Below are 27,226 nucleotides of genomic sequence, written 5' to 3' on the forward strand. Positions count from 1 at the left end.
AACTACCCCCCCTTAATTTAAAGCCATGCCCCCTCGTGCTAGATTTCTCCATCCGAGGAAACAGGCTATCACCATCCACCCTATCTAAACCCCTAATCATCTTATATGTTTCTATAAGATCCCCTCTTAGCCGCCTTCTTTCCAGTGAAAACAACCCCAAATCCCTCAGTCTCTCCTCATAGGACCTCCCCTGCATACCAGGCAACATCCTGGTAAACCTCCTCTGCACCCTCTCCAAAGCCTCCACATCCTTCCTGTAATGTGGGGACCAGAACTGCACACAGTACTCCAAGTGCGGCCGCACCAGAGTTGTGTACAGTTGCAACATGACGCTGCGACTCCTAAATTCAATCCCCCTACCAATAAACGCCAAGACACCGTACGCCTTCTTAACAACCTTATCTACTTGATTCCCAACTTTCAGGGATCTATGTACACATACACCTAGATCCCTCTGCTCCTCCACTCTATTCAAAGTCCTCCCGTTAGCCCTATACTCAACACATCTGTTATTCCTACCGAAATGGATTACCTCACACTTCTCCGCATTAAACTCCATCCGCCACCTCGCGGCCCAGCTCTGCAACCTGTCCAAGTCACCCTGCAAACTTCGACACCCTTAATGTTGAGGTGTTGAATGTTTGCGGATGAACCTCATTAAGAACATAAGAAATAGGAGCAGGAGTAGGCCATCTAGCCCCTCGGGTTAAGCGGGCTTTTGTTTCCTTTATGATTAATATTTAATTCGTTGAAGATTCGATGCATTTAACATTTAGGTCAGTGGACAGGCAAGCAAGATTCGGTCTCCGCATCAGTGAAGATTGCTTTGCAATTGGGTTATCGAGATAGGGGATAATTTAAAAATTATTCACACCTTCATTTTCTCATTACAGTTTAATTCACAGCCTGCTCCACGGTACAGGGGCAAGGGCAGGCCGTAATGACCACACTGTAAGGCTGTGAGAGTCTCCCCTGTACGAGCAAAGGGCCCGTGGATTCGCGGCCTAAGCTCCAGGCTTCAAAACCTGGGGGCTGTCGGGACGGTCACATCGAACGAACGTCAAAAAGCACAGGAGGTGCAAAGAAAATAGTGGTTAGGAGAACGTCACACTTATAAAAATGTTGTTGCGGAGGTGAGGAGGGGAATTCTCCACCTTGTCAGATCGTATCGCAGTGACTAATAAAGATCGCTGCGTTGCCACGGTGACCAAACCAAAAAAAAAAGCTCGTTTAACAGTCGTTCATAAAGTACAAATTGGAGAACAGGGAATGAGGGACGCAGGAACTGAGGTGTGGCGGGGGGAGGGGAAGGAGAATTTTACAAGGACATTCCTCTGACATACTTTTGAGTCTTGTTGGAGATATCGTAGTCGTTCTGAAGCCTATGTTTCTTTAGACGTTGAAAGCAAGCCACGTGGCCTTTAACTATCGGGGTCTCCCCCCTTTTGCTTGGGATTCCCGGCCGGCACAGAGGGGCAACTTAAGAAGGAGACGGCGCTCAGAGACTTTGTTCCTTCCCGTGGTTCGATGGGTTTGAACTCCCGCCTCCTCTCACAGGTTTGTGAGGTCAAGTTCTAGCACGGAGGCGTGAACACAAAATCCAGGCTGGCGTTCCCAGACTGCAGGGAAAGCTGCTCCTGTGGAAGGTTCACCTTTCAGATGAGGCATTAAATCAAGGTCACAGAAACATAGATAACAGGAGCATGAGGAGACCATTCTGCCCTTCCTGCCAAGTCTGCCTCATTATGGTCACGGCTGTTCATCCAACTCAGTAACGTGTTCCCGCTTTCTCCCCATATCCTTTGATTTCTTTAGCACCCCCAAGAGCTATATCTACCTCCTTGAAAACATACAATACTTTGGCCTCAGATACTTTCTGTGGTCGCAAATTCCACAGGCTCACCACCTTCTCATTGGCCATGTTGAATTTTCCCTCAGTGTACCCAAATAGGCGCCAGAGTGTGGCGACTAGGGGATTTTTCACAGTAACTTCATTGCGGTGTAAGCCTACTTGTGATACTAATAATAAACAATCCCAGATTTTTATTGAATTCCAATTTCACCATCTGCTGTGGTGGGATTTGAACCTGGGCATTGTTGGATTACTAATCCGGTGACAACATCACTATGTCATCACCTGTCTTTCCAAAATTACTTCACCGGTTGAAAGATGCTTTGTGTACTAAGGTGCTATAGAAATGCAACTCTTTAATTCTCAAATAACCCGGATCAAACTGAGCCATTTGCTGCACAGGATAATAGCGTAGACCCCTTCCCTCTTAAACCTATCACGGCAGCAACTGAGACTTAATCATCTCCATGGAATTAGTGTCAAATCTCAGTAAATCCCACAGGAGAGAGTGAAGCTCCAGCAGAATGAAACAAACATTTTGTGACTGCTGACCTAGAAACAACTTGGATCTTACTGTGGGTTGTCACAATGGAGATCTCACTGCACAGACAGAAGTCTTGGGGGGGGCAGGCTTTGAATTGTATATTGTTATTTGTTCATGGGATATGGGCATCGCTGGCCATGCCAGCATTTACTGCCCATCCCTAATTGACCTCGAGAAGGTGGTGGCGAGCTGCCTTCTTGAACAGCTGCAGACCCTGTGATGTAGGTACACCCACAGTGCTGTTAGGGACGGGGTTCCAATCCGTGGTTTCTGGAATCAGTTGCCGATATAAATCAGCAGCTGCCTCCACTCGTATGATTTTGGGGTAGAATAGGTGCCTGAAAGCATAGAACCCTACAGTGCAGAAAGAGGCCCTTCGGCCCATCAAGTCTGCACCGAACACAATCCCACCCAGGCCCTACCCCCATATTATACCCACTAATCCCTCTAACCTACGCATCCCAGGACACTAAGGGGCAAATTCTTAGCACGGCCAATCAACCTAACCCGCACATCTTTGGACCGTGGGAGGAAACCAGAGCACGCGGAGGAAACCCACGCAGACACGAGGAGAATGCGCAAACGCCACACAGACAGTGACCCGAGCTGGGAATCGAACTCAGGACCCTGGAGCTGTGAAGCGGCAGTGCTAACTACTGTGCTACTGTGCCGAAACTCGAAATGTGCAGAGTTGGTATTGCAGAGGCAGGTCCGAAACTCGTGGGTTTGTTTGAGTAAACAGGATGCCTACTTGAACAGTAAGGTACCCCTTTGGGTTGAGTCCCAGGACACCATTGGGTGAGGTCAGGTGCCCTTTGGGATTGTTAAAAATAGGCATAAATGTGCATATAAAGTGTATAAACTCATTAGAATGGTGAAAACTATCAAAGAACTGTCAAGATGTCAAAGAACTGTCAAGATGTCAAAGAACTGTCAAAACTCTTGGGAATTGGTAAAACTCATTAGAACTGTCATAACTGTCAATAGTCATCAATATACACACAGTATGGCTCCTGAGGTTTGATCATGGATATTAAATGAGTTGGCATTGAGAGGTAAGGGCAAAGGATTGGAGGGTGGGGCCATAGGTTGGCATGAGTTAGTACTAAGTTGGCATCAGGGCAGTAAAAACCCATGGGATGAATGAAGGGAGTAGTTGGCATGTGAGTATGAGTGGTATGGAAATGGGTGAAGGGGCACAGAATGGCAGAAGGAGTATGAGGGCCCATGGGATGTGTATAGGTTGGCATGGCAGCTTGGGGACTTGAGGAGTGGGTGAGGGAATGAGGTGGTGTGGATGGGACATGGCAAGTGAGTGCGGGTGGATGTGGGGTGAGGGTGTTTTTTGTCTCTCTTTTCGATCTATCACACTCTGGCCAGCCCACCTCCTCACCTGGCTTCCTTTGTGCATTATTTGGGAGCAATGGGTTCAATGTCTAATCCAGCCCATGCCCACCCACCCACAGCCTTCCGGGCCTCTTTTCCTAGATTGGGTTCACAGAACTTTATGATGGAGCTAGACAGGATACGGAGGAGACGCACCAGGATGTTCCCTGGGCTGAAGCTTTTCAGCTATACAGAGAGGCTGGTTAGACTGAGGTTGTTTTCCTCAGTAAGGAATCTCACAACACCAGGTTAAAGTCCAAAAAGTTTATTTGATAGTAAATCCACAAGCTTTTGGAACACTGTTCCTTCGTCAGGTGAGTCAATGTACCTGGTGACTCACCTGATGAAGGAACAGTGTTTCCGAAAGCTTGTGGGTTTACTATCAAATAAACTTGTTGGACTTTAACCTGGTGTTGTCAGACTTCTGACTGTGTTTATCCCAGTCCAACGCCGGCATCTCCACATCTTGTTTTCCTCAGAGCAGAGAAGGCTGAGGGGACCTGATTAAGATGTACAGAATTATCAGGGATATAGATAGGTGGACAGGAAGAAACTTTTCCCCTTAGTAGAGGGGTCAGTTACCATGGGCAGAGGTTAAAGGTCAGGGGCAAGAGATTTAGAGGGGACTTGAGGAAAAGTGTTTTCGCCCAGAGGGCGGTGGGAATCTGGAACTCACTGCCTGAAAAGGTGGTACAGGCAGGAACTCTCACAACATTTAAGAAAGATTTAGATGAGAACAGCACACAAGGCTACGAACCAGGAAAATGGGATTAGAATGGACCGATACTTGATGGCCAGTGTAGGTATGATGGGCTGAAGGGCCTTTTCCTGAGCTGGAAAACACAATGATTAAGCATTCTGACTCTGCACAGCCAGCCTGGGAGTGAAAATCCAGGCCACTTACCAACTCTTATCGGAAGACTTTGGCACATTTCCCAACTTCAGGCTGTCCTGAAGCATTCTGCAGCCAATGGAATACTTTGGAACTGTTGTCATTGCAAGACCGGAGGGAATAACAGCCAACTTGCTCACGATTAGCTCCCAGAAACATCAGCGCGATAACCCCAGGATTTGTTTTGGGTGTTGGCTGAGGGTTAAATAATGATCGGGAAACTGCATCAATAATGCAGGGCTCCCTGTGTTCCATTATGTGGAGTATTCTGCACTCCGGTCTCTGCAGTGGGAGTTGTACCCATCACTTCCTGACTCTGAGGTGACAGTGCTCCCCACCCAGCTGCTGCCTGCGGTAAATCCATCAACAAAAAGAACTGAGATTCCCAAATAACCAACGTCCAGTGAAAGACTAACTGGCAGTTCGACAGCGGATAGCTGTTGTGGCACAGGATATCATCTATTTCCACTGCACGGATTTCAAAGCTCAAATTCTGGGAGCTCTCTGCAAAGTGACATTAGTAGGTCAACACATCACTGCTGCCGGCCGCTTCATCTGATTACATCTCATTACAGCACAGGAAACGGAGACACACTGACGCTCAGACACCAGACAACTGTCCATTCTCGTCCCATTATGCATGCATCTGAATGGCTAAATACACTTAACTCCCTCCCGCTCCAAACAGCTAACAATATCTGTCAGATAATTCTTGTAATTCATTCTGAGAACACCACGGGAGGAGTGGGGATGGCTGGGGAGGGGTTGATCTCCAGCCCACGTTCGCCCTCCTTCCGAACGCTAGCAAAGTCCAAGGTCTCGGAGTCACTGATGTGATCGCAGTTTCAGATCTTCCCCACTCCTTACTGGTGATACAGACAGGAACCTGATTTACAGATATTTCAGTAGATTGAAATATTATTAACCCTGCGCTGTATATTGGTCTCCCGCCATAAGATCTATAACAGGTTCACCCAGACGTGAACCTCTTGTGGGGGTCTCCCCGGTGACGTCAAGGTAAATATAGTTCAGGCACATGGCCAGGTTGGTGCCTTTGAAAGAGCAATTGAATTAGACAATTGGACAATTATTTTGTGGATTGAGGGCCGCGCTGGCAAGGCCTTCGAACTGAATAGTTTGCTGGGCCATTTCAGAGGGCATTGAGAGTCTACCACATTGCTGGGAGTTACACATTTGCCAGACTGGGTAAGGACAGCAGATTTCATTCTTTAAACGACAGTGAACTAAAGAACAAAGAACAAAGAAAATTACAGCACAGGAACAGGCCCTTCGGCCCCTCCAAGCCTGCATCGACCATGCTGCCCACCTGAACTAAAACCCCCTACACTTCCGGGGACCATATCCCTCTATTCCCATCCTATTCATCTATTTGTCAAGACACCCCTGAAAGTCACTACCGTATCCGCCTCCAATACCTTCCCTGGCAACGAGTTCCAGGCACCCACCACTCTCTGTGTAAAAAATCTGCCTTGTACATCTCATTCAAACCTGTGTCCCCTAGTAATTGACTCTTCCACCCTAGGAGAAAGCTTCTGACTATCCACTCTGTCCAAGCCTCTCATAATCTTGTAGACTTCTATCAGGTCTCCCCTCATCCTCTGTCACGCCAGTGAGAACAAACCAAGCTTCTCCAACCTCTCCTCATAGCTAATGTCCTCCATACCAGGCAACATCCTGGTAAATCTTTTCTATACCTTCTCCAAAGTCTCCACATCCTTCTGGTAGTGTGGTGACCAGAATTGAACACTATATTCCAAGTGCGGCCTAACTAAGGTTCTATAAAGCTGCAACATGACTTGCCAATTTTTAAACTCAGTGCCCTGGCCGATGAAGGCAAGCATGCCGTATGCCTTCTTGACTACCTTCTCCACCTGCATTGCCACTTTCAGTGACCTGTGTACCTGTACACCCAGATCCCTTTGCCTCTTAAGGGTTCTGCTATTTACTATATATTTCCTATCTGTATTAGACCTTCCAAAACGCATTACCTCACATTTATCCAGATTAAACTCCATCTGCCATCTCTCCACCCAAGTCTCCAACTGATCTGTATCCTCTGATGGTCCTCATCACTATCTGCAAATCCACCAACCATTGTGCTGTCTGCAAACTTGCTAATCCTTCCAGTTACATTTTCCTCCAAATCATTTATATATATTACAAACAGCAAAGGTCCCAGCACTGATCCCTGAGGAATCATGGTTTCATGGTCATCATTGGATTTTTAATCCTAGATTTTTATTGAATTCAAATTTCACCATCTGCCACGGTGGGATTTAGAGTCATAGGTCCCGACTTTACGGCGAGTCTGTGGAACTCTTTGCCGCAGGGAGGCCGGGTCATTGGGTGTGTTTAAGACAGAGACAGATAGGTTCTTGATCAATAAGGGGATCAGGGGTTATGGGGGAAAGGCAGGAGAATGGGGATGAGAAAAATATCAGCCATGATTGAATGGCAGAGCAGGCTCGATGGGCTGAATGGCCTAATTCTGCTCCTATCTCTTACGGTCTTACGGTTCCAGTACTTCCTTCTCTGTAATATGTACACTCTGTAATACTGAACCCGGCTCCTGTGGGTCTCTGGATTACTAGCCCAGTGACAATACCACTACGCCACCCCTTCCCCTCTTTTCCTATCGCCTGCAAAAATGGCTTCCCCTGCAAGTATTTATTGAATGCAGTTTGGAAACTGTGGCTAATACTGCAGTAAGAAGCCTGACAACACCAGGTTAAAGTCCAACCGATTTATTTGATAGTAAACTCGCAAGCTTTCGGGGTTTGCCCCTTCGTCAGGCGAATGGAGAGTTCTGGCCTCGGACAGAGCATATAACAGCACACAAAGTTTACAGATTACTGATTAGAATGTGAATCTTTACAACTAACCTGCTGTTCAAGTCTTAAAATGGCTCACAATGTGAGTGGAAGGAGCATTGAGCACAGGTTAAAGAGATGTGTATTGTCTCCAGACAGCACAGTAAGGTTTAGCAAACAGTAAACCTAAACTTACTGTACTAAACCTCACTCACTGTGCTGTATGGAGACAATACACATCTCTTTAACCTGTGATCAGTGCTCCTTCCACTCACATTGTCGGCCACTTTAGGACTTGAACAGCAGGTTAGGTGTAAAGATTCACATTCTAATCAGTAATCTGTAAACTGTCTGTGCTGTTATATGCTCTGTCTGAGGCCAGGACTCTCCACTCACCTGATGAAGAGGGAAACCTCGAAAGCTTGTGCGTTTATTATCAAATTAATCGGTTGGACTTAAACCTGGTGTTGTCAGACTTCTTACTGTGTTAACCCCAGTCCAACGCCGGCATCTCCACATCATGGTTAATATTGCATGCAGGAAACCTGTTTTAAGCCTTGTTGAGATCTGTACACCTGGGCTATTTTTTGAATGGGGGGGAGCTATGTGACTGGGAGAGAAATTGGAGGTGTAGACTTGGAAACTCAGCACCCTGGTTAGGACGAGATAGTGGCCCATTGGAATCAGCCCCCGTGAGAATGTTTTATTGACTTTTGTGTTGTTGCTGATAGCACGGCTCCCTGGGGAGTGGCAGCAGAGAAGGCAGATACTCACTGTGGAGGGGAATCCTGATACATCACATTGATCTGTGACAGTGTCTCAATATAGGAGTCAAAATCGAAATTGGGGGAATACTCTTCGATACACGTTGATCGCAGCTCTCCAACCGATCCTCCAAATGAGAAGCCATCAGGGGCTGTGGAATAGAAACATAGAGAATACATCATGGTGTTAACTACTGTCTGGGCATGGTCACAGAGTGCTCAAAAAAAAAGTTTATTTATTAGTGTCGCAAATAGGCTGATATTCACACGGCTATGAAGTTACTGTGAAAATCCCCCTAGTCACCACACTCCTGCGCCTGTTTGGGTACACTGAGGGGGAATTTAGCATGGCCAATGCACCCTAACAAGCATGTCTTTCAGACTGTGGGAAACCGGAGCATCTGGAGGAAACCCACGCAGACACGGGGAGAACGTGCAAACTCCACACAGACAGTGACCCCAAGCCGGGAATCGAACCCGGGTCCCTGGCACTGTGAGGCAGCAGTGTTAACCCACTGTGCCACCGTGCCGCCCCATGGTCACGTTACCCGACCAACAATCCAGAAGCTAAGCCTGATGAATCGGAGACGTGAGCTGCAATTCCAACATAGCAGATAGGGAAAATAAAATCAATGAGTTAAAGAAATCTGGAATGAAATAACAGGAACAGCAACAACGATCATGGGACTATTGTAAAAACCCATCTGGTTCCTTTGTAAAAACCCATCTTTTCCTTCCCGAAAGGTGACCTTCAGGGAAGGAAATCTGCCATCCTTACCTGGCCTGGCCTATATGTGACTCCAGAGCCACAGCAATGGGGTTGACAATTATTACCCTCTGGAATTGTCTAATCGGCCACTCAGTTCAATTAAAAGAAGGTGTCTCCTCACCACTGGCTCTGGTTTTGGTACGTGGTACACTCTCAGAGAGGTATTTCCTACTCCTCAATCACCGTTCACTTCCCAGCTCACTGGATGTGTGTGGAGAGTGCGGAGGGGTCACCTGATCTGTCTGAATGCCGACAGTGCTGAAGGAGGCCATTTGGCCCATCGAGTCTCCACCGATCACAATCCCAGCCAAGCCCTATTCCTGTAACCCCACATATTTACCCCGCTAACCCCCCCCTGAGACTGAGGAGCAATTTAGCACGGCCAATCCACCTAACCCATAAATCTTTGGACTGTGGGTGGAAACTGGAGCGCCCGGAGGAAACCCACGCAGATACGGGGAGAACGTGCTGATTCCACACTGACGGTGGCCCGAGCTGGGAATAGAACCCTGGTCCCTGGCGCTGTGAGGCAGCAGTGCTAACCCACTGTGCCAGCCTGCTGTGGAGCCAGGGAGGAGTGAGTGACATTTGAAAAGGAGTGACTTTACCCTGGGTTTAGTAACCTGAGCTCGAGGCAAAAGATTGGTCCCTTGTCCCTAGTGCACGTAAATCAAGACGCCCATTGATGTAACGTACTGCAACAGGAATAAATTTAGCCCATGGCTCTCTTGACAATAACATGCCAAACTGTACAAGCTGCATCGTCCAAGCAGTCGGGTAACTGGAGATTTATCCAAGTTCCTGAACTCAGCAGAGTTTCTGTCTGCGACCTTGAACCAGTCGAAGTGATCACATTCCCAGACACGTCCCAGCTGCACAGCTCCGGGTGACAAGGTGCGACCAATTGAGCTAAATCAACATGACCACTGCACATTTAAATTCGGGTCAGCAATGCGCCTGATGGTTCCCTGGTGGTGCGTGTTTCACCATCTCATGGTTCACGCGGGTTCCTGATTTTATTCAAAGCTCACAATCTAAGGCCAGGATGAGTGATTTATTGTCAATTTTCACTGATCTCTGGGACTGATGTATGAGGAGAGATTGAGTCGGTTAGGATTGTATTCAGGAGAATGAAGAGGTGGGGGGGGTGGGGAGTCTCATAGAATTCTCCATAAAATTCCAATAGGACTAGACAGAGTAGATGCAAGATGAATGTTCATCGGCCAGGGTACTGAGTTTAAAAATTGGCAAGTCATGTTGAAGCTTTATAGGACTTAGTTAAGCCGCACTTGGAATATAGTGTTCAATTCTGGCTGCCACACTACCAGAAGGATGTGGAGGCTTTGGAAAGGGTACAGAAAAGATTTACCAGGATGTTGCCTGGTATGGGGGGCATTAGCTATGAGGAAAGGTTGGAGAAACTTAGTTTGTTCTCACTGGACTGACAGAGGGTGAGGGGAGACCTGATAGAAGTCTACAAGATTATGAGGAGCATGGACAGGGTGGATAGTCAGAAGCTTTTTCCCAGGGTGGAAGAGTCAATTACTGGGGGGGCACAGGTTTAAGGTGTGAGGGGCAAGGTTTAAAGGAGATGTACAAGGCAAGTTTTTTTTACACAGAGGGTGGTGGGTGTCTGGAATTCACTGCCAGGGGAGGGAGTGGAAACAGATACGATAGTGAGTTTTAAGGGGCATCCGGACAAATACATGAATAGGATGGGAATAGAGGAATATGATTCCCAGAAGGGTAGGGAGTTTTAGTTCAATCGGGCAGCATGGTTGGTGCAGGCTTGGAGGATTGAAGGGCCTGTTCCTGTGTTGTAATTTTGTTTGTTTTTTGTTTTGTTTTTAATGGTGGGAGTCCAGAATCAGGGGTCACAGTCTGAGGATACATGATAGACAATTGAGGACAGAGATGAGGAGAAATGTCTTCACCCAGGGAGTGGTCAACCTGTGGCAGTTGATACCACAGGAAGCAGTGAGGCCAAAATATCGTTTTTAAGATGCAGTTAGATATAGCACTTAGGGTGGAGGGGATCAAAGGATTTGGGTAAAAGGTGGGATCAGCATTGAGTTGGATGATCAGAATGAATGGCGGAGCAGGCTTGGAGGGCCGAATGGCCTCCTCCTGCTCCTAATTGCTATGTTTCTATATTTGGCTGAACTGGGAGGTGCTGAATGCTAAAAGCACAACGCTTGGATGGGATCCTGTGCCTTGTCCAATCGCTCACCTTATTAACTTGATAACAGGCCTCTTTGCCACCCTAAAAATGTGGTCTGTGATTGGCTGCCTTGTTTTTAATTCCAATTCCATCTTCCACCCTCTGTGAGCTCCCCCAGAACTCTGCTTTCCTGTCACCGAACCCAGCCCCAATCCCTCCCACCCATCACCTCCTGTGCTCACTGACCGACACTGGCTCCCGGTTCAGCAGTGAATTCTAAAATGGGATTTTAAAATTCCCATCCTTATTTTTGAGCCCCACTATGGCCTCATCTCTCCCTATCTCTCTAATCCTTTCCAGCCCCGCAACCCTCCGAGATCTCTGTGCTCATCTAGTTTTCCTCAATGCCCCCAATCTTAATTACTCCACCATTCACTGCTGTGCCTCGATCAGTAAAGATCCTCAATGCCTGACCCAAACAGCTCATCTTCTCTCTCAAACAAAAACAAAAAAAAGCTGGAAAATCTCAGTAAGTCTGACAACATCTGGGAAGAGAGAGTGGAGGCAACTCCTCGAGTCTGGATGACCCTTCGTCTGCCAACGTTTTGAGTCTAGACGACCCTTCATCTGATGAAGGGTCATCCAGACCCGAAATGTTGGCTCTATTCTCTCTCCACTGATGCTGTCAGACCTGCTGGGATTTTCCAGCATTTTTCTGTTTTTGTTTCAGATTCCAGCATCTGCAGTATTTTGTGTTTATCATTTTCCCTCTCCTCGACCAAGCTTTTAATTCTTGGCCCGATTATCTTGCGGGGCTTGGTGCCAAATTCTGTCTGCTAATGTTCCTGTGAAATAGCTCCGAAAGTCTGACCATGTTAAAGTGCTACATAAATGAAAATGAGTTGTCAGTGATTCATTCAGAATACGGGTTCAGCAGCCACTGTCGCTTCCTCCAATTTCCTTCCCCTTATCTCCTCTCTCACAGCCCACTCTTTCCTCGGGTAGAGTCCCACTGTTACTGCCCGTTCTCCAACATCAAACCCAACATTTCATTTCCAACCCTATCTGCCAACAGGAATCTACGCCACGGAAGACTTAACTCAACTCCTTCTGAGGCCAACACGTCCTGAGTTGAACTCGGAGCTTTTGGGTTGGAAGTTGGGGTATTACTCACTGAACTACAAGACTTGCATCCATTTTAATGTCAATATATCCTTCCTGAGATATGGTGCCCAGAAGTGAGCGCCCTTACTCCAGCTGCGGTCTTGATCCAGCCCTCTTGAGATAAGTCCTGACATTAGGTGAGATGGTGGAGTAGTGGTATTGTTGCTGGATGAGTAATTTGAAGACTCAGGGTAACGCTCTGGAGATCCGGGTTCGAATCCCACCATGGCGGGTGGTGAGATTTGAATTCAATAAAAATCAGAAAATTAAAAGCCTAAACCATTGTCGAAAGTCGTAAAAACCCATCTGATTCATTCATGTCCTTCAGGGAAGGAAATCTGCCGTCCGTACTTGGTCTGGCTTACCTGCGACCCCAGAGCCACAGCAATGTGGTTGACTCTCAACTGCCCTCAGACAACTAGGGATGGGAAATAAATGCTGGCCCAGCCAGTGATGTTCAATCCCATGAATGAATAAAAAAAGATATTTAAAACCATAGAATCCTGATGGAGCAGAAAGAGGCCATTTGGCCCATCGAGTCTGCACCGACTCGCCAAAAGAGCACTCCATCCAGGACCTCCCCTCTGCCCGATCCCCATTAGCCCATATATTTCCCATGATTAATTCCCCTAACCTACCCTTAGACACTAAGGGGCAATTAAGCATGGCCAACCCACCCGACCCGCACATCTTTGGACTGTGGGAGGAAACCGGAGCACCCGGAGGAAACCCATGCTGACACAGGGAGAACATGCAAACTCCACACAGACAGTGACCCGAGGCCAGAATTGAACCCTGGTCCTTGGCTCTGTGAGGCAGCAGTGCTGACCACTGTGCATTTCTTTATTGAATTATTTTTCTACCCCTCCCTCAGCTTTGCGATTTCTGTAGTTGGAGTCTGTCTGTTCCTCTAGCTCCTCACCACTGAGACAATGTTCAGATCGATCTATCTTGAGAGGAGGTCTTTGCTTAGAAAACATCCAGAGACGGGGGAAGTGGGATTGAGGGTGGGGAACACAGCCAAGGGGTGCCTCTCTCTTTAACGTGAAGAGTTGACGATGCGGTTTGTACTCGGAGCGCTACGGAGGGGGTTGCAGCGTGCGAGGGACTCACCGTAACTGGCCTCGGTCCTGATATGAGAGTCCCTTAAGCGGCCGTCTTTTCTCAGGCTGCCCACGATGATGGTCATGCAGGATAGGAAGAGAACCAATCCAATCACAATTCCTGCCACCACCAGGGGTGAGACGAGCAAATTGGCATCGCTGTTGCCCTCGTTGTAGTGTGGATATCCATTGTGGCTACCAGTCTGGTTTGAATGAATTTCTGAACAGAGAGAGAGAAGCTTTTAGCAGAGCGAAGAACTCCAAACATTTCATTCAAAGATTACCCGACTATTTTTTTAAGTCTGGCAAATGCGACGAGGGCTAGGTTGCGTTTCCAGCTGTCATTTGGAATGTGTCGCTACATTCGATGTACTTGACAGTGATGAAGAGAAACGAGCAAACAGTAACGTACTCTACACTCCCACTGAGAATCCAACCAGCGACTCTGGTTTCCGACGGGGAACTTGACAGGAGCACTGAGAGAAAGACAGGCTACTCACCGGCCATCCAGGTAGCATCGACAAATCCTAACTGAAAGAAGAAACCTGCATTTCACTAGCGCCTTTCACCACCTCAGGATTTCCCACAGTGTTTCATAGCCAATGCATTACTGGTTTCTGGTAATGTGGAAAACACAGCAGACAATAATGTGTGCATTGCAAGCTCCCACAAACAGCAATGTGATCATGAGCAGATAATCTTGTTTGCTGATGTTGTTGCAGAATAAATGTTGGCCAGGGCATCAGGAAATGTCCTTGGAATTGAGGCTCACAGTCCCATTGCAATATTGAGTGAATTCTGCGTTCATTATAATTGAATTGATTACCTAGAGCACTTATAAAGAGAGACCGCTGGAACACTGGGTTGGTGTAGGAGGCAGACATATGTAATGCTGCACTCTATCAAGGAAAGGATTGCATCTAGATTCACACCACCAACTGGTTTGGGATTAATTTATCAACTCATATTGTCAGATGTCCCATCTTTCTGTTGGTAATGGGAGACTTGTTTAGCATCTTAGGTGGATATAAAATATCTCAAGGTAATATTTTGGAAAACAGAATGAGTTCCCTTGCTGTCCTGTCCAACATTTATCATAAAAATATGTGTTCTAGACATTTTTATCATTGCTGTATCAAAGTTCCTTGTACTAAGTTCTCAGGACTACTAAAGATCGACAATAGCTGCTCCTCTTGTCAGCAGAGCCCATGTCTTGAGAATACTTAAAACACAATGATTAAAACAGAGCTTCCTGCATTTATATAGTGCCTTCAACATGGTAAAACATCCCGGGATGCTGTGCAGGAGCAAAACCCGTCACTGAGCCGCACAGGGAGACATCAGACTGATCAGAAAGTGGATTTCCAGAGAGTTAGGTTTTAAAGATTGTCTGGAAGGAGGAAAAAGAGGTCAAGCGATAGGGAAGGTCTGGGAGAGAGTTCCTGCTCTAAGGTCCCAGGTAGCTGAAGGCATTGCTGAGGCAATGGTCTCGTGGTATTATTGCTGGACGAACTCAATTAGTGTTCTAGGGACTGGGGTTCGAATCCCACCACGGCAGATGGTGGAATTTGGATTCAATAAAAATTATCTGGAATTAAGAATCTGCTGATGACCATGAAACCATTGTCAGAAAAACCCATCTGGTTCACTAATGTCCTTTAGGGAAGGAAATCTGCCATCCTTACCTGGTCTGGCCTACATGACAGTAATGTGGTGACACTTAATTGCCCTCTGAAGTGGCCCAACAAGCCACTCAGTTCAAGGGCAATTAGGGATGGGCAATAAATGCTGGCCAGCCAGCGATGCCCACGTGCTACAAATGAATAAAATAACATCAGTCAATTACTTGGCGATAGGTCCACTCATGCTGACCAATTGGGTCTTATGGGATCCTTCCATGCCAGCCAGGTGCTGCTGGGATGACACAGAGATGTAGGCCATCTGATTGGCTGGCTGCCCTCTAAGACGAGATGCTTTCCTGAAATAGGGTTGGAAGTCTCGCATTGAAGTAATTAATCCTGCCCACAGTGTTTCGGGATTGCAGGTGGACACCACACGGACATTTTAGCTGGGGGCTTGGGCAAAGGGAACTGCACCTTAACATCCAACCCCGTGTGTGGATTTTAACCCTCTCCTAACCCACTCCTCCTTCCTCACAGTTTTGAGTGTATTCACTAAGAGCGTATTCACTAAGAGTTGGGAATGGCACAGCGGCACAGTGGTTAGCAGTGGTGGACCTGGGTTCAATTCCGGTCTTGGGTGACTGTCCATTTGCACATTCTCCCCATATCTGCATGGGTTTCCTCCGGGTGCTCCGGTTTCATCCCACACTCCAAAAATGCGTGAGCTAGGTTGATTGGCCATGCTAAATTGCCCCTTGGTGGGGGATTAGCAGGGTAAATATGTGGGGATACGGAGAAAGGGCCTGGGTGGGATTGTTGTCGATGCAGACTCGATGGGCTGAATGGCCGCCTTCTGCATTGTAACGATTCTATGATTCTGCTGCGAGAGTGCTGCACAGTCAGAGATTCCATCTTTCATAGGAGATATTAAACTGGACTCGAAACATTGGCTCTGCTCTCTCTCCGCAGATGCTGTCAGATCTACATTCCCCGTGGGGTAAAGATCCCACGACTCTATGTTGAAGAGCTGAAGAGGAGTTCCCCCTGGTATCCTGCTTTATATTTATCCCTCGGTCAGCAATACTCAGACAGATTATCCAGTTATAATCCACTGCTGGCTGGTTCTATGAAGGAACGCCCATTTCGATTGTCTCCGAGAAGTTTCTGAACTCAGCAATCTTGCACAAACTCCACTCAGAAGGTCACTAACAGTCTTGGGATTGTCTGGGAATTTTGTCAGTAGTGTGCCTCACAATGCAACAAAATGAGACAAACTGCTTTGTTGCCAAGACAAACCCATATTTTATTTCTTTCATGTAAAGCTGAATCAGTTATTGTTAATGGAGTGAGAGAAATAACTGACAGGGGATAAAATATTAACTGGGAAATAGCAACACTTCGCTGGTGAGAGTTGGTGTGGTAGGCCGGTAGCATAACTTAAATGGGACAGTGTAGACTCTGTATCTAACCCCGTGCTGTCCCTGTCCTGGGAGTGTTTGATGGGGACAGTGTTGAGGGAGCTTTACTCTGTATCTAACCCTGTGCTGTATCTGTCCTGGGAGTGTTTGATGGGGGGACAGTGTAGAGGGAGCTTTACTCTGTATCTAACCCCGTGCTGTACCTGTCCTGGGAGTGTTTGATGGGGGGACAGTGTAGAGGGAGCTTTACTCTGTATCTAACCCCATGCTGTACCTGTCCTGGGAGTGTTTGATGGGGGACAGTGTAGAGGGAGCTTTACTCTGTATCTAACCCCGTGCTGTCCCTGTCCTGGGAGTGTTTGATGGGGGACAGTGTAGAGGGAGCTTTACTCTGCATCTAACCCTGTGCTGTACCTGTCCTGGGAGTGTTTGATGGGGGGACAGTGTAGAGGGAGCTTTACTCTGTATCTAACCCCGTGCTGTCCCTGTCCTGGGAGTGTTTGATGGGGGACAGCGTAGAGGGAGCTTTACTCTGTATCTAACCCCGTGCTGTCCCTGTCCTGGGAGTGTTTGATGGGGACAGTGTAGAGGGAGCTTTACTCTGTATCTAACCCCGTGCTGTACCTGTCCTGGGAGTGTTTGATGGGGGGACAGTGTAGAGGGAGCTTTACTCTGTATCTAACCCCGTGCTGTCCCTGTCCTGGGAGTGTTTGATGGGGACAGTGTAGAGGGAGCTTTACTCTGTATCTAACCCCGTGCTGTCCCTGTCCTGGGAGTGTTTGATGGGGGACAGTGTAGAGGGAGCTTTACTCTGTATCTAACCCCGTGCTGTACCTGTCCTGGGAGTGTTTGATGGGGACAGTGTAGAGGGAGCTTTACTCTGTATCTAACCCCGTGCTGTACCTGTCCTGGGAGTGTTTGATTGGAACAGTGTAGAGGGAGCTTTACTCTGTATCTAACCCCGTGCAGTACCTGTCCTGGGAGTGTTTGATTGGAACAGTGTAGAGGGAGCTTTACTTATGTCTAACCCTCTTATAAAATCAAAGGATCCCCACAGAACAGAAAGAGGCCATTCAGCCCATCGAGAATGCACTGACAACAATCCCACCAAGGCCCTATCCCATAGCCCCATGTATTAATCCACTAATCCCCCTGACACTGAGAGAGAGTTTAGCATGGCCAATCCATCTAACCTGCACATCTTTGGAATGTGGGAGGAAACCAGAGCACCTGGAAGAAACCCACGCAGACACGGGAAAGAATGTGTACACTCCACGCCGACAGTGACCCCAAGGCAGGAACTGAACTCGGATCCCTGGCGCTGTGAGGCAGCGGTGCTAACCACTGTGCCACCGCTCTGCTATACCTGATTGGAGGTTGTCTGACTAGATGCCTGGGTGCAAAACGTAACTTTCTCCGCGGTGACACCCATTATATTGATCGGAACGGGAAGAACAATAATGTTTCTTGTCCCTCCTGGGCATCATTGAGAAATTACAGGGAATGTGAGAGGAAGCTACCGGCTATGTGACAATGCTGAGAGATTCAGGCCCATTGCAGTCAGGTTAGTGATCGTGAGAATACCATCTGCCCAGATGTTTCCTTCATTGGTGGCTGGGTCTAGATCCATTACCAAAACATCATACTGCATCCACAATGATGGAATTGCTGTAACACCATTTGCTTGACAAACTCATACACCAAGCGTGCAGGAGAAAGCTCATTAAAGGGGATTTTCAGAGAGAAAACATTTTCCGAGGCAAAGCAATATCCTTCAGAGGCTCGTGAATCCTTTGCTGATCTTGGGGATTAAAGCTTTGTCTGCGCTTTGAGTGAATTGCAGACTTTCTGCCCCCTCCCCCACTGCCTTTTGATAACCTGACTAACCACTCGCTGTGTTATCTATCGCCTGTGATCTGAATGAAATATCCTGAAGCCACAGGTATTGCACTCACAACTCAATTTCCTTCCAGTTTTGTGAAAATCCCTCTAGTTGCCACCCTCTGGCACCTGTTCGGGTACGTTAAGGGAGAATTTAGCACGGCCACGTCTCACTTCCTGCATCCTCGGCAAAGCAACCAGTATAATTATGGACCCCACGCACCCCGGACATTCTCTCTTCCACCTTCTTCCGTCAGAAAAAAGATACAGAACTCTGAGATCATGTCCCAAACGACTCAAGAACAGCTTCTTCCCTGCTGCTGTCAGACTTTTGAATGGACTTACCTCGCATTAAGTTGATCTTTCTCTACACCCTAGCTATGACTGTAACACTACATTCTGCACCCTCTCCTTTCCTTCTCTATGAACGGTATGTTGTCTGTATAGTGCGCAAGAAACAATAGTTTTCACTGTATACTAATACATGTGATAATAAAAAAGAACAAGGAACAACACAGCACAGGAAACAGGCCCTTCAGCCCCACGCCACCCATTGTAACATTCAGTGAGTGCCTCATTCCAATCCTCCTTCTACCTACGACTTTTGTCTACGCCTCTTGGACTCCACAATGAAGGGGTGCAGACTTAAATTTAATAAATCGAATCAGTACATCTAACCAGCACGTCTTTTGGACTGTGGGAGGAAATCTGAACACCCAGAGGAAACCCACACAGACACGGGGAGAACATGCAGATTCCACACAATGACCCAAGCCGGGAATTGAACCCGGGTCCCTGTGCACTGTGAGGCAGCAGCGCTAACCACTGTGCCACCCTGAGGCCAGACTGAACCCTGCAGCCCGCTGGTTCAGGGGTCAGAGTGCTATCCATTGAGTTATGGTGATGCCTCTCATTGCCAACCCTTCAGGAGACAGACTGAAATCAGTGAGTGTTTCAGTCACACGCTGGTGCTCTTCGAGTAAATTGGCTTTGCGATGACAGCAGAGTTTATCGCTCGACAAACAAAAAGGCAACTGCTGGGTTTTGTTGCCAAAACGAGTGGATGACCGGAAGGCAGGCAAATTCCATTGGGATTTTACAACAGCTTCTCATTAATTTTGGATTCCTGCCTGTCGACAGAGAGAGGGTGTGGAGGGGGAAGGGCAGGCACAGTGAGTGTTAAAATGGCACGAAGGAAAATCCTAACACAGCAAAGGACAACGATAGAATTGTTCAACTTAATGGGAAGGAGAAAGGAGCAAGGCAGTTTCTGTTGGTGGGACATTGGGCTGCTGATGAACAGGACACACGCTCACTTCAGAAATCATGCAATCAGGGGTGTCATTGGGTAGAAATCTATCCCACTTCACCACCTGAAGCATTGGTGGAGAAACGCACCCCCACTAACACTGGCTGCCCTGCAGCCCATGTAACACTCCGCGCAGTGTTAATTGGCTGGAGGTGGGATTTCACTGGGGAGGATGTACCACCTCAGAGAGCTTGAAAGGGGGTCTGTAACGGGGGTGTCCTAGACCCAACCATCTTCAGCTGCTTCATCAATGACCTTCCTTCCATTACAAGGCCAGCAGTGAGGATGTTCGCCAATGATTACACAACGTTCAGCATCATTCGTGACCCTTCAGATACTGAAGCTGTCCCAGGTCCAAACACAGCAAGACCTGGACAATATCCAGGCTCCGGCTGACCAGTGCCAGGCAATGACACCCCCCCAACAAGAGAGAATCTGACCATCGCACTGGATATTCAGTTGCATTACAATCACTGAATCCCCCACTATTAACATCCGTGGGAAACACTGACTAAGAATTTGAACTGGACTAACCATATAAATACTGTGGTTGTAAGAGCACATCAGAGGTTAAGAATCATACGGCGAGTCTCACCTCCACAGGCAGAACTAGGCCATTTGGCCCATCGAGTCTGCTCCATCATTCAATGAGGTCATGACGGATCTGGTTTGATAATCTCCAAATTCTCAGATGCATTATAGAAATTCACCAAGGCTCCTTAGGCAGCACCTTCCAAACCCACCAACATGATCATCTAGAGGGACAAAGGCAGTGGATACCTGGGAACAGCACCACCTAGAAATACCCCTCCAACCATTCAACATCCTGCCTTGGAAATACATCGCTGTTTCTTCACAGTCACTGGGTCAGAATGCTGGAACTCCCTCCCTAACAGCGCTGTGGATATATCTACGGCCGTGGGAACAACAACAACTTGAGAAGGCAGCTCACCACCACCTTCTCGAGGGTGATTAGGGATGGGCAGTAAGTGCTGGCCCAGCCAGCGATGCCCACATCCCTTGAATGAATAAACAAACCTTCCTTTTCTTGCCTGAAACCAGAGCAGGGTGATGTACTAGGTTTCCCCCAACACCTGAACCTCTCTCACTGGCCGACCAAACACTGTGGCCAGTTGGGAAAGAGCTCTTAAGGACCACTATCGTGGTGAGCGCTGACAGGGGCATTAAGGGCCTCTTTCGACCCTGTACAATTATTGACAGAGTAAGAAGTCTCACAACACCAGGTCAAAGTCCAACAGGTTTATTTGGCAGCAAACTCTACTAGCTTTCGGAGCGCTGCTTCTTTGTCAGGTGAGGTGTCAATTATTGAGAGATCAGGGTGGGTGGAGGAGGGTCACGTGGGGAATTTTACAGAACACCCCACCTTACAAACCTGCTGGTGGGGATTGTGCAATTCTGTCCACTGTGTCAATGGAAATCTTGCCAGAGTCTGAAGTTTCAAGGCTCACTCTAGCTCAGATTGTGTACAAACCTCCACTGAGGGACTGCTGCACTGTTGGACACGCCACCTTTCAGATGAGACATCAGACTAAGCCCTGTCTGCTCTCTCAAGTGTGAAATATACCACAGCGTTACATGGAGAGTCTCTCTGCTGTCCCCACAAACATCAATCCGTTAATTAACGCTACAATAAACAGATGATCCGGTTCACTAATGTCCCTTAGGGAAGGAAATCTGCCGTCCTTACCCGGTCTGGCCTACATGTGACTCCAGAGCCCCAGCAATGTGGTTGACTCTCAACTGCCCTCCAAGGGCAACCAGGGATGGGCAATAAATGTCAGTGATGCCCATGTCCAGCGAATGAATAAAAAGAATGTCACGTTGTTGTTGTGGGAGCTTGCTGTGCACAAATTGGCTGCTGCGTTTCTGACATTACCACGACGACCACACTTCAGAAAGTACTTGATTGGCTGGAAAGGGCTTTGAGACATGCAGTGTTTGAGAAGGTGCTAATAGAATCATTCAGTGCAGCCGAGGCCCTTCAGCCCATCGAGTCAGTGAGAAACTCCTAAACTTATCCTCTGGGTAAAGACGTATTTCCTCAAATCCCCCCAAATCCCCTGCCCCTCACCTCGAACCCAGTGCTGTACAAAATCCTTGTGTTTATTTTCTTTCAGACAACTGAGGGACCAGGAAGCTAATTATACATCCATCAAAGCCCCGCTGCTGTGTCTGACAGCTGCAGGCTAAGTTGCTGCTAACGTAATAAGTTACCATGGAGACCGAGTGCTCCTTTCTAAAGGGCCATCCTAACACCGTGTGATGAACATGACATTTAGTGGCACGGCCGGCTTGCTGCAAACGCCTTCCCCACTCCCCTCAGCCCCTCAGCCCCTCAGGCCCTCAGCCCCTCAGCCCCCACCCCCGGGGCTTCTCCTCCAACCGGCCAGGCTCCCAGTCTCTTCCCCGACGTGTCGATCGGACCAACTCTTCCCGACCTCGCCCCCCCCCCCCCAACCCCCACACCCCCCCCCCCCCCCCACCTCAACACCCCCCCACCTCAACACCCCCACCCCGCCCTGCCCCCAACCCCCCCATCTCCCCACCCCCCCCACCCTGCACCCCGCTCCCCACCCCCACCCCCCCAACCCCCCCATCTCACCACCCCCCCACCCTGCACCCTGCTCCCAACCCCCACCCCCCAACCCCCCCATCTCACCACCCCCCCCACCCTGCACCCCGCTCCCAACCCCCACCCCCCAACCCCGCGCCCTGCCCCCAACCCCCCATCTCACCACCCCCCCACCCTGCACCCTGCCCCCAACCCCCCCATCTCACCACCCCCCCACCCTGCACCCCGCTCCCAACCCCCACCCCCCAACCACCCACCTTCCCATCACCAATTAGAAAGGTCCTTTATTACATGGTCAGATCACAGAATCATAGGATCCCTACAGTGCAGAAGGAGGCCACTTGGCCCATCGAATCTGCACTGACCGCAATCCCATCCAGGCCCTATCCCCATAACCCCACATATTTACCCCTCTAATCCCTCTCACCTACGCATCCCGGGACACTAAGGGGGCAATTTAGCACGGCCAATCCAACTAACCCGCACATCTTGGGATGATACAACAGCTTTACTCTCATCTCCAATCCAGCTGACCAACAAAACCAATCAAAGAAAATGAAATAAAGACTCACAACTCCACTTAATCCTCCCTCTGATTGCTCTCCTAGATTTTTTTTGCTTCCAACTGTCTCCTAAAGGTTAATCTTCTATTCCTGGACTCCAGGATTATGCCGGAAAGTTGGCAATTTGCCTCCACCACCTTCCAGACAGGGCATTCCTGACCATCACCGCCCTCTGGGTAAGAAAGCTTTTCCTCACCTCCCTGCAAAACCTCCTGCCTCTTGAAGCTATATCTCCTCATGACTGTGAAGTAGCTAACGTAACACTGCTCTTTCAGAAGGAAGAGGGGCAGCAGACAGGAAATTATAGGCCGGTTAGCCTGACTTCCGTCATTGGCAAGATTTTAGAGTCCGTAATTAAAGATGAGATTGCAGAGTACTTGGAAGTACATTATAAAACAGGACTGAGTCAGCACAGCTTCATCAAGGGGAGGTCATATCTGACAAATCTATTAGAGTTCTTTGAGGAAGTAACAAGGAAGTTAGATAAAGGAGAACAAGTGGATGTGATTTATTTAGATTTCCAGAAGGCCTTTGACAAGGTGCCGCATAGGAGATGGTTAAATAAGTTAAGTACCCATGGTGTTAAGGGTAAGATCCTGGCATGGATAGAGGATTGGCTGACTGGCAGAAGACAGAGAGTGGGGTCTTTTTCAGGATGGCAGCCGGTGATTAGTGTTGAGCCTCAGGGGTCGGTGTTGGGACCGCAACTTCTCACACCATACATTAACGAACTTGGACAGCTTAGGAAAGTGGGCAAAGAAGTGGCAGATGTCAAAAATATGGAAAAGTTGAGGTTATGCACTTTGGAAGGAGGAATGGAGACATAGACTATTTTCTAAATGGGAAAATGCTCAGGAAATCAGAAACATAAAGGGAATTGGGAGTCCTTGTTCAAGATTCTCTTAAGGCTAATCTACAGGTTCAGTCGGCAGTTCAGAGCATAAACGCAAGGTTCGTATTCACGTCGAGAGGGCTAGAATACAAGAGCAGGGATGTACTTCTGAGGCTGTATAAGGCTGTAGTCAGAATCCATTTGGAGTATTGTGGGCAATTTTAGGTTCCATATCTAAGGAAGGAAGTGCTGGCCTTGGAAAGGGTCCAGGGGAAGTTCACAAGAATGATCCCTGCAATGAAGAGCTTGTTGTATGAGGAACGGTTGAGGACTCTGGGTCCGTACTCATTGGAGTTTAGAAGGATGAGGGGGGATCTTATTGAAACTTACAGGATATTGCGAGGCCTGGATAGAGTGGACATGGAGAGGATGTTTCCACTAGTAGGAAAAACTAGACCCAGAGGGCACAACCTCAGGCTAAAGGGACGATCCTTTAAAACAGAGATGTGGAGGAATTTCTTCAGCCAGAGAGTGGGGAATCTGTGGAACTCTTTGCCGCAGAAGGCTGTGGAGGCCGGGTCATTGAGTGTCTTTAAGACAGAGATAGATAGGTTCCTGATTAATAAGGGATCAGGAGTTATGGGGAAAAGGCAGGAGAATGGGGATGAGAAAAATATCAGCCATGATTGAATGGCAGAGCAGACTTGATGGGCCGAGTGGCCTAGTTCTGCTCCTATACATAGAACATTACAGCGCAGAACAGGCCCTTCGGCCCACGATGTTGCGCCGACCAATTAAGAAAAAGCAATGACCCTCTAACCTAAACCAATCCCTTTCCATCCATAAACCTATCCACGGATCTCTTAAACGCCCCCAAACTAGGCACAGCTACAACTGCAGCAGGCAGGGCATTCCAATCCCTCACCACCCTCTGGGTAAAGAACCTACCCCTGACATCCGTCCTATAACTACCCCCCCTTAATTTAAAGCCATGCCCCCTCGTGCTAGCTTTCTCCATCCGAGGAAAAAGGCTATCGCTGTCCACCCTATCTAAACCTCTAATCATCTTATATGTTTCAATAAGGTCCCCTCTTAGCCACCTTCTTTCTAATGAAAACAACCTCAAATCCCTCAGTCTCTCCTCATAGGACCTCCCCTCCATACCAGGCAACATCCTGGTAAACCTCCTCTGCACCCTCTCCAAAGCCTCCACATCCTTCCTATAATGTGGGGACTAGAACTGTACACAATACTCCAAGTGCGGCCGCACCAGAGTTTTGTACAGTTGCAACATGACGTTGCGGCTCCTAAATTCAATCCCCCTACCAATAAACGCCAAGACACCGTATGCCTTCCTAACAACCTTATCGACTTGATTTCCAACTTTCAGGGATCTATGCACATATACACCTAGATCCCTCTGTTCGTCAACACTATTCAGAGTCCTACCGTTAGCCCTACACTCTACACATCTGTTATTCCTGCCAAAGTGAATTACCTCACACTTTTCCGCATTAAACTCCATCTGCCACCTCTCGGCCCAGCTCTGCAAGTTGTCCAAGTCTCTCTGTAAACTATGATACCTCTCTTCACTATCTACCACTCCTCCGACTTTGGTGTCATCAGCAAATTTACTAATCCATCCTTCTATACCCTCATCCAGATCATTTATAAAAATTACAAACAGCAGTGGCCCCAAAACAGATCCCCGAGGCACACCACTTGTAACTGAACTCCATGACGAATACTTTCCATCAACCACCACCCTCTGTCTTCTATCTGCTAGCCAATTCCTGATCCAATTAACTAAATCACCCTCAATCCCATACATCTGCATTTTTTGCAGAAGCCTTCCATGGTGAACCTTATCAAACGCCTTACTAAAGTCCATATATACCACGTCAACTGCCTTACCCCCATCCACCTCTTTGGTCACTTTCTCAAAAAACTCAATAAGGTTAGTAAGGCACGACCTACCCTTCACAAAACCGTGCTGACTATCTCCAATCAATCCATTATTCTCTAAGTAACTATAAATCCTATCCCTAATAATTTTTTCTAATACTTTGCCCACAACAGAAGTAAGACTCACCGGTCTATAATTCCCGGGGAAGTCTCTATTCCCCTTCTTAAACAATGGGACAAGATTCGCTATCCTCCAGTCTTCTGGCACTATACCTGTGACCAACGACGACCTGAAGATCAGAGCCAGAGGCTCTGCAATCGCCTCTCTTGCCTCCCAGAGAATCCTAGGGTAAATCCCGTCCGGCCCAGGGGACTTATCTATTTTCAAACCCTCAAGAATATCTAGCACATCCTCCTTATCTACTGCAATACTATCCAGTTTACAACCCTGTAACCCAGTGTTCTCCACAACTACATTTACGTCTCCCTGCGTGAATACCGAAGAGAAATATTTGTTCAGTGCCTCTCCAATCTCTTCTGGTTCCACACATAACTTCCCACGGCTGTCTCTGACTGGCCCTAATCTTGCCCTAACCAATCTTCTATTCTTAACATATCTAAAGAAAGCCTTAGGATTCTCCTTAATCCTATCAGCCAAAGTCTTCTCGTGTCCAATGGTCTTATGGTAACTGACCCTTCAGCTAAGGGAACAGTTGCTCCCTATCCACCCTGTCCATGTCCCTCATAATATTGAACACCTTAATCAGGTCGCCCCTCAGTCTTCTCTGCTCCAACGAAAACAATCCAAGCCTCTCCAACCTCTCCTCATGACTTAAATGTTCCATCCCAGGCAGCATCCTGGTGAATCTCCTCTGCACCCCCTCCAGTGCATTCACACCCTTCCTATAATGTGGTGACCAGAACTGCACACAGTGCTGTAGCTGTGGCCTCACCAGAATTGCTTGACACAGCTTGTTAGACAGACACTGTTCCTTGTGTTATAAATGAAGATTCACTGGAGTTTGAATGAATTATTTTTATAAAGCCTGCGAGGCTTATTTTTACAAAGGAGAATTTAAAGAATATATTGGCATTGATTCTACATGTTAAGGAGATGGTAACAGTCTTTCCCTTTCCAGATTGTTTACATAGTGTGTGTCACCGCACCAGCTGGGGGTGGGGGCGGGTGGCTGGGTAAGATGCTCTTTTGGAGACTCAGTGCAGGCTCGATGGGCCAAATGGCCTCCTTCTGCATTGTAGGGATTCTATGGATGCTATACAAACATAGACTCAAGGAAGAAGCAGTTATAATGTTGCTACCAACCTTGAATTTGAAAGAAAGATATTGTCTTGGAATAAGATTGGAAGTTAGCAGCTGTTTTCCTCAGTAATAGATGCTGATATTGAAGGCAGATTCATGGAAAGGTGTTTATACCTCAGGTAATACTGAACTCATCAGACGTGAAACTGTCTTTCAATCTCAGGGGAAATCAGTTCTTTATTATACTTTCACATTCTACAACTATAAACAAGTCACTAGGTCAGATTCTTGTCAGAATTTTGTATTTATAGTTCGAGCCCTGTTTTTACACTTGGATAGCTTTATTTAGCATTTCTCCAGAGTGAGAAACTGTGCT

General features: G+C 47.7%; 1 protein-coding gene across 2 annotated transcripts in view; it reads right to left on the minus strand.

The window, feature by feature from the left end:
- bean1 (brain expressed, associated with NEDD4, 1) overlaps positions 1–27,226 on the minus strand; it is an 83,352-nt gene that overhangs the window by 13,810 nt on the left and 42,316 nt on the right. For both annotated transcript variants that reach the window (XM_080188059.1, XM_080188058.1), the window contains 2 exons: positions 13,477–13,686; positions 8,280–8,421 (listed from right to left, as the gene is read on the minus strand). In XM_080188059.1, the coding sequence (XP_080044185.1) occupies positions 8,280–8,421; positions 13,477–13,686 (352 nt within the window). The remainder of the gene's footprint in view (positions 1–8,279; positions 8,422–13,476; positions 13,687–27,226) is intronic.

Source organism: Carcharhinus amblyrhynchos, chromosome 4 (assembly GCF_965287045.1).
Source record: "Carcharhinus amblyrhynchos chromosome 4, sCarAmb.v2.hapA, whole genome shotgun sequence".
NCBI classification, from domain to species: domain Eukaryota; kingdom Metazoa; phylum Chordata; class Chondrichthyes; order Carcharhiniformes; family Carcharhinidae; genus Carcharhinus; species Carcharhinus amblyrhynchos.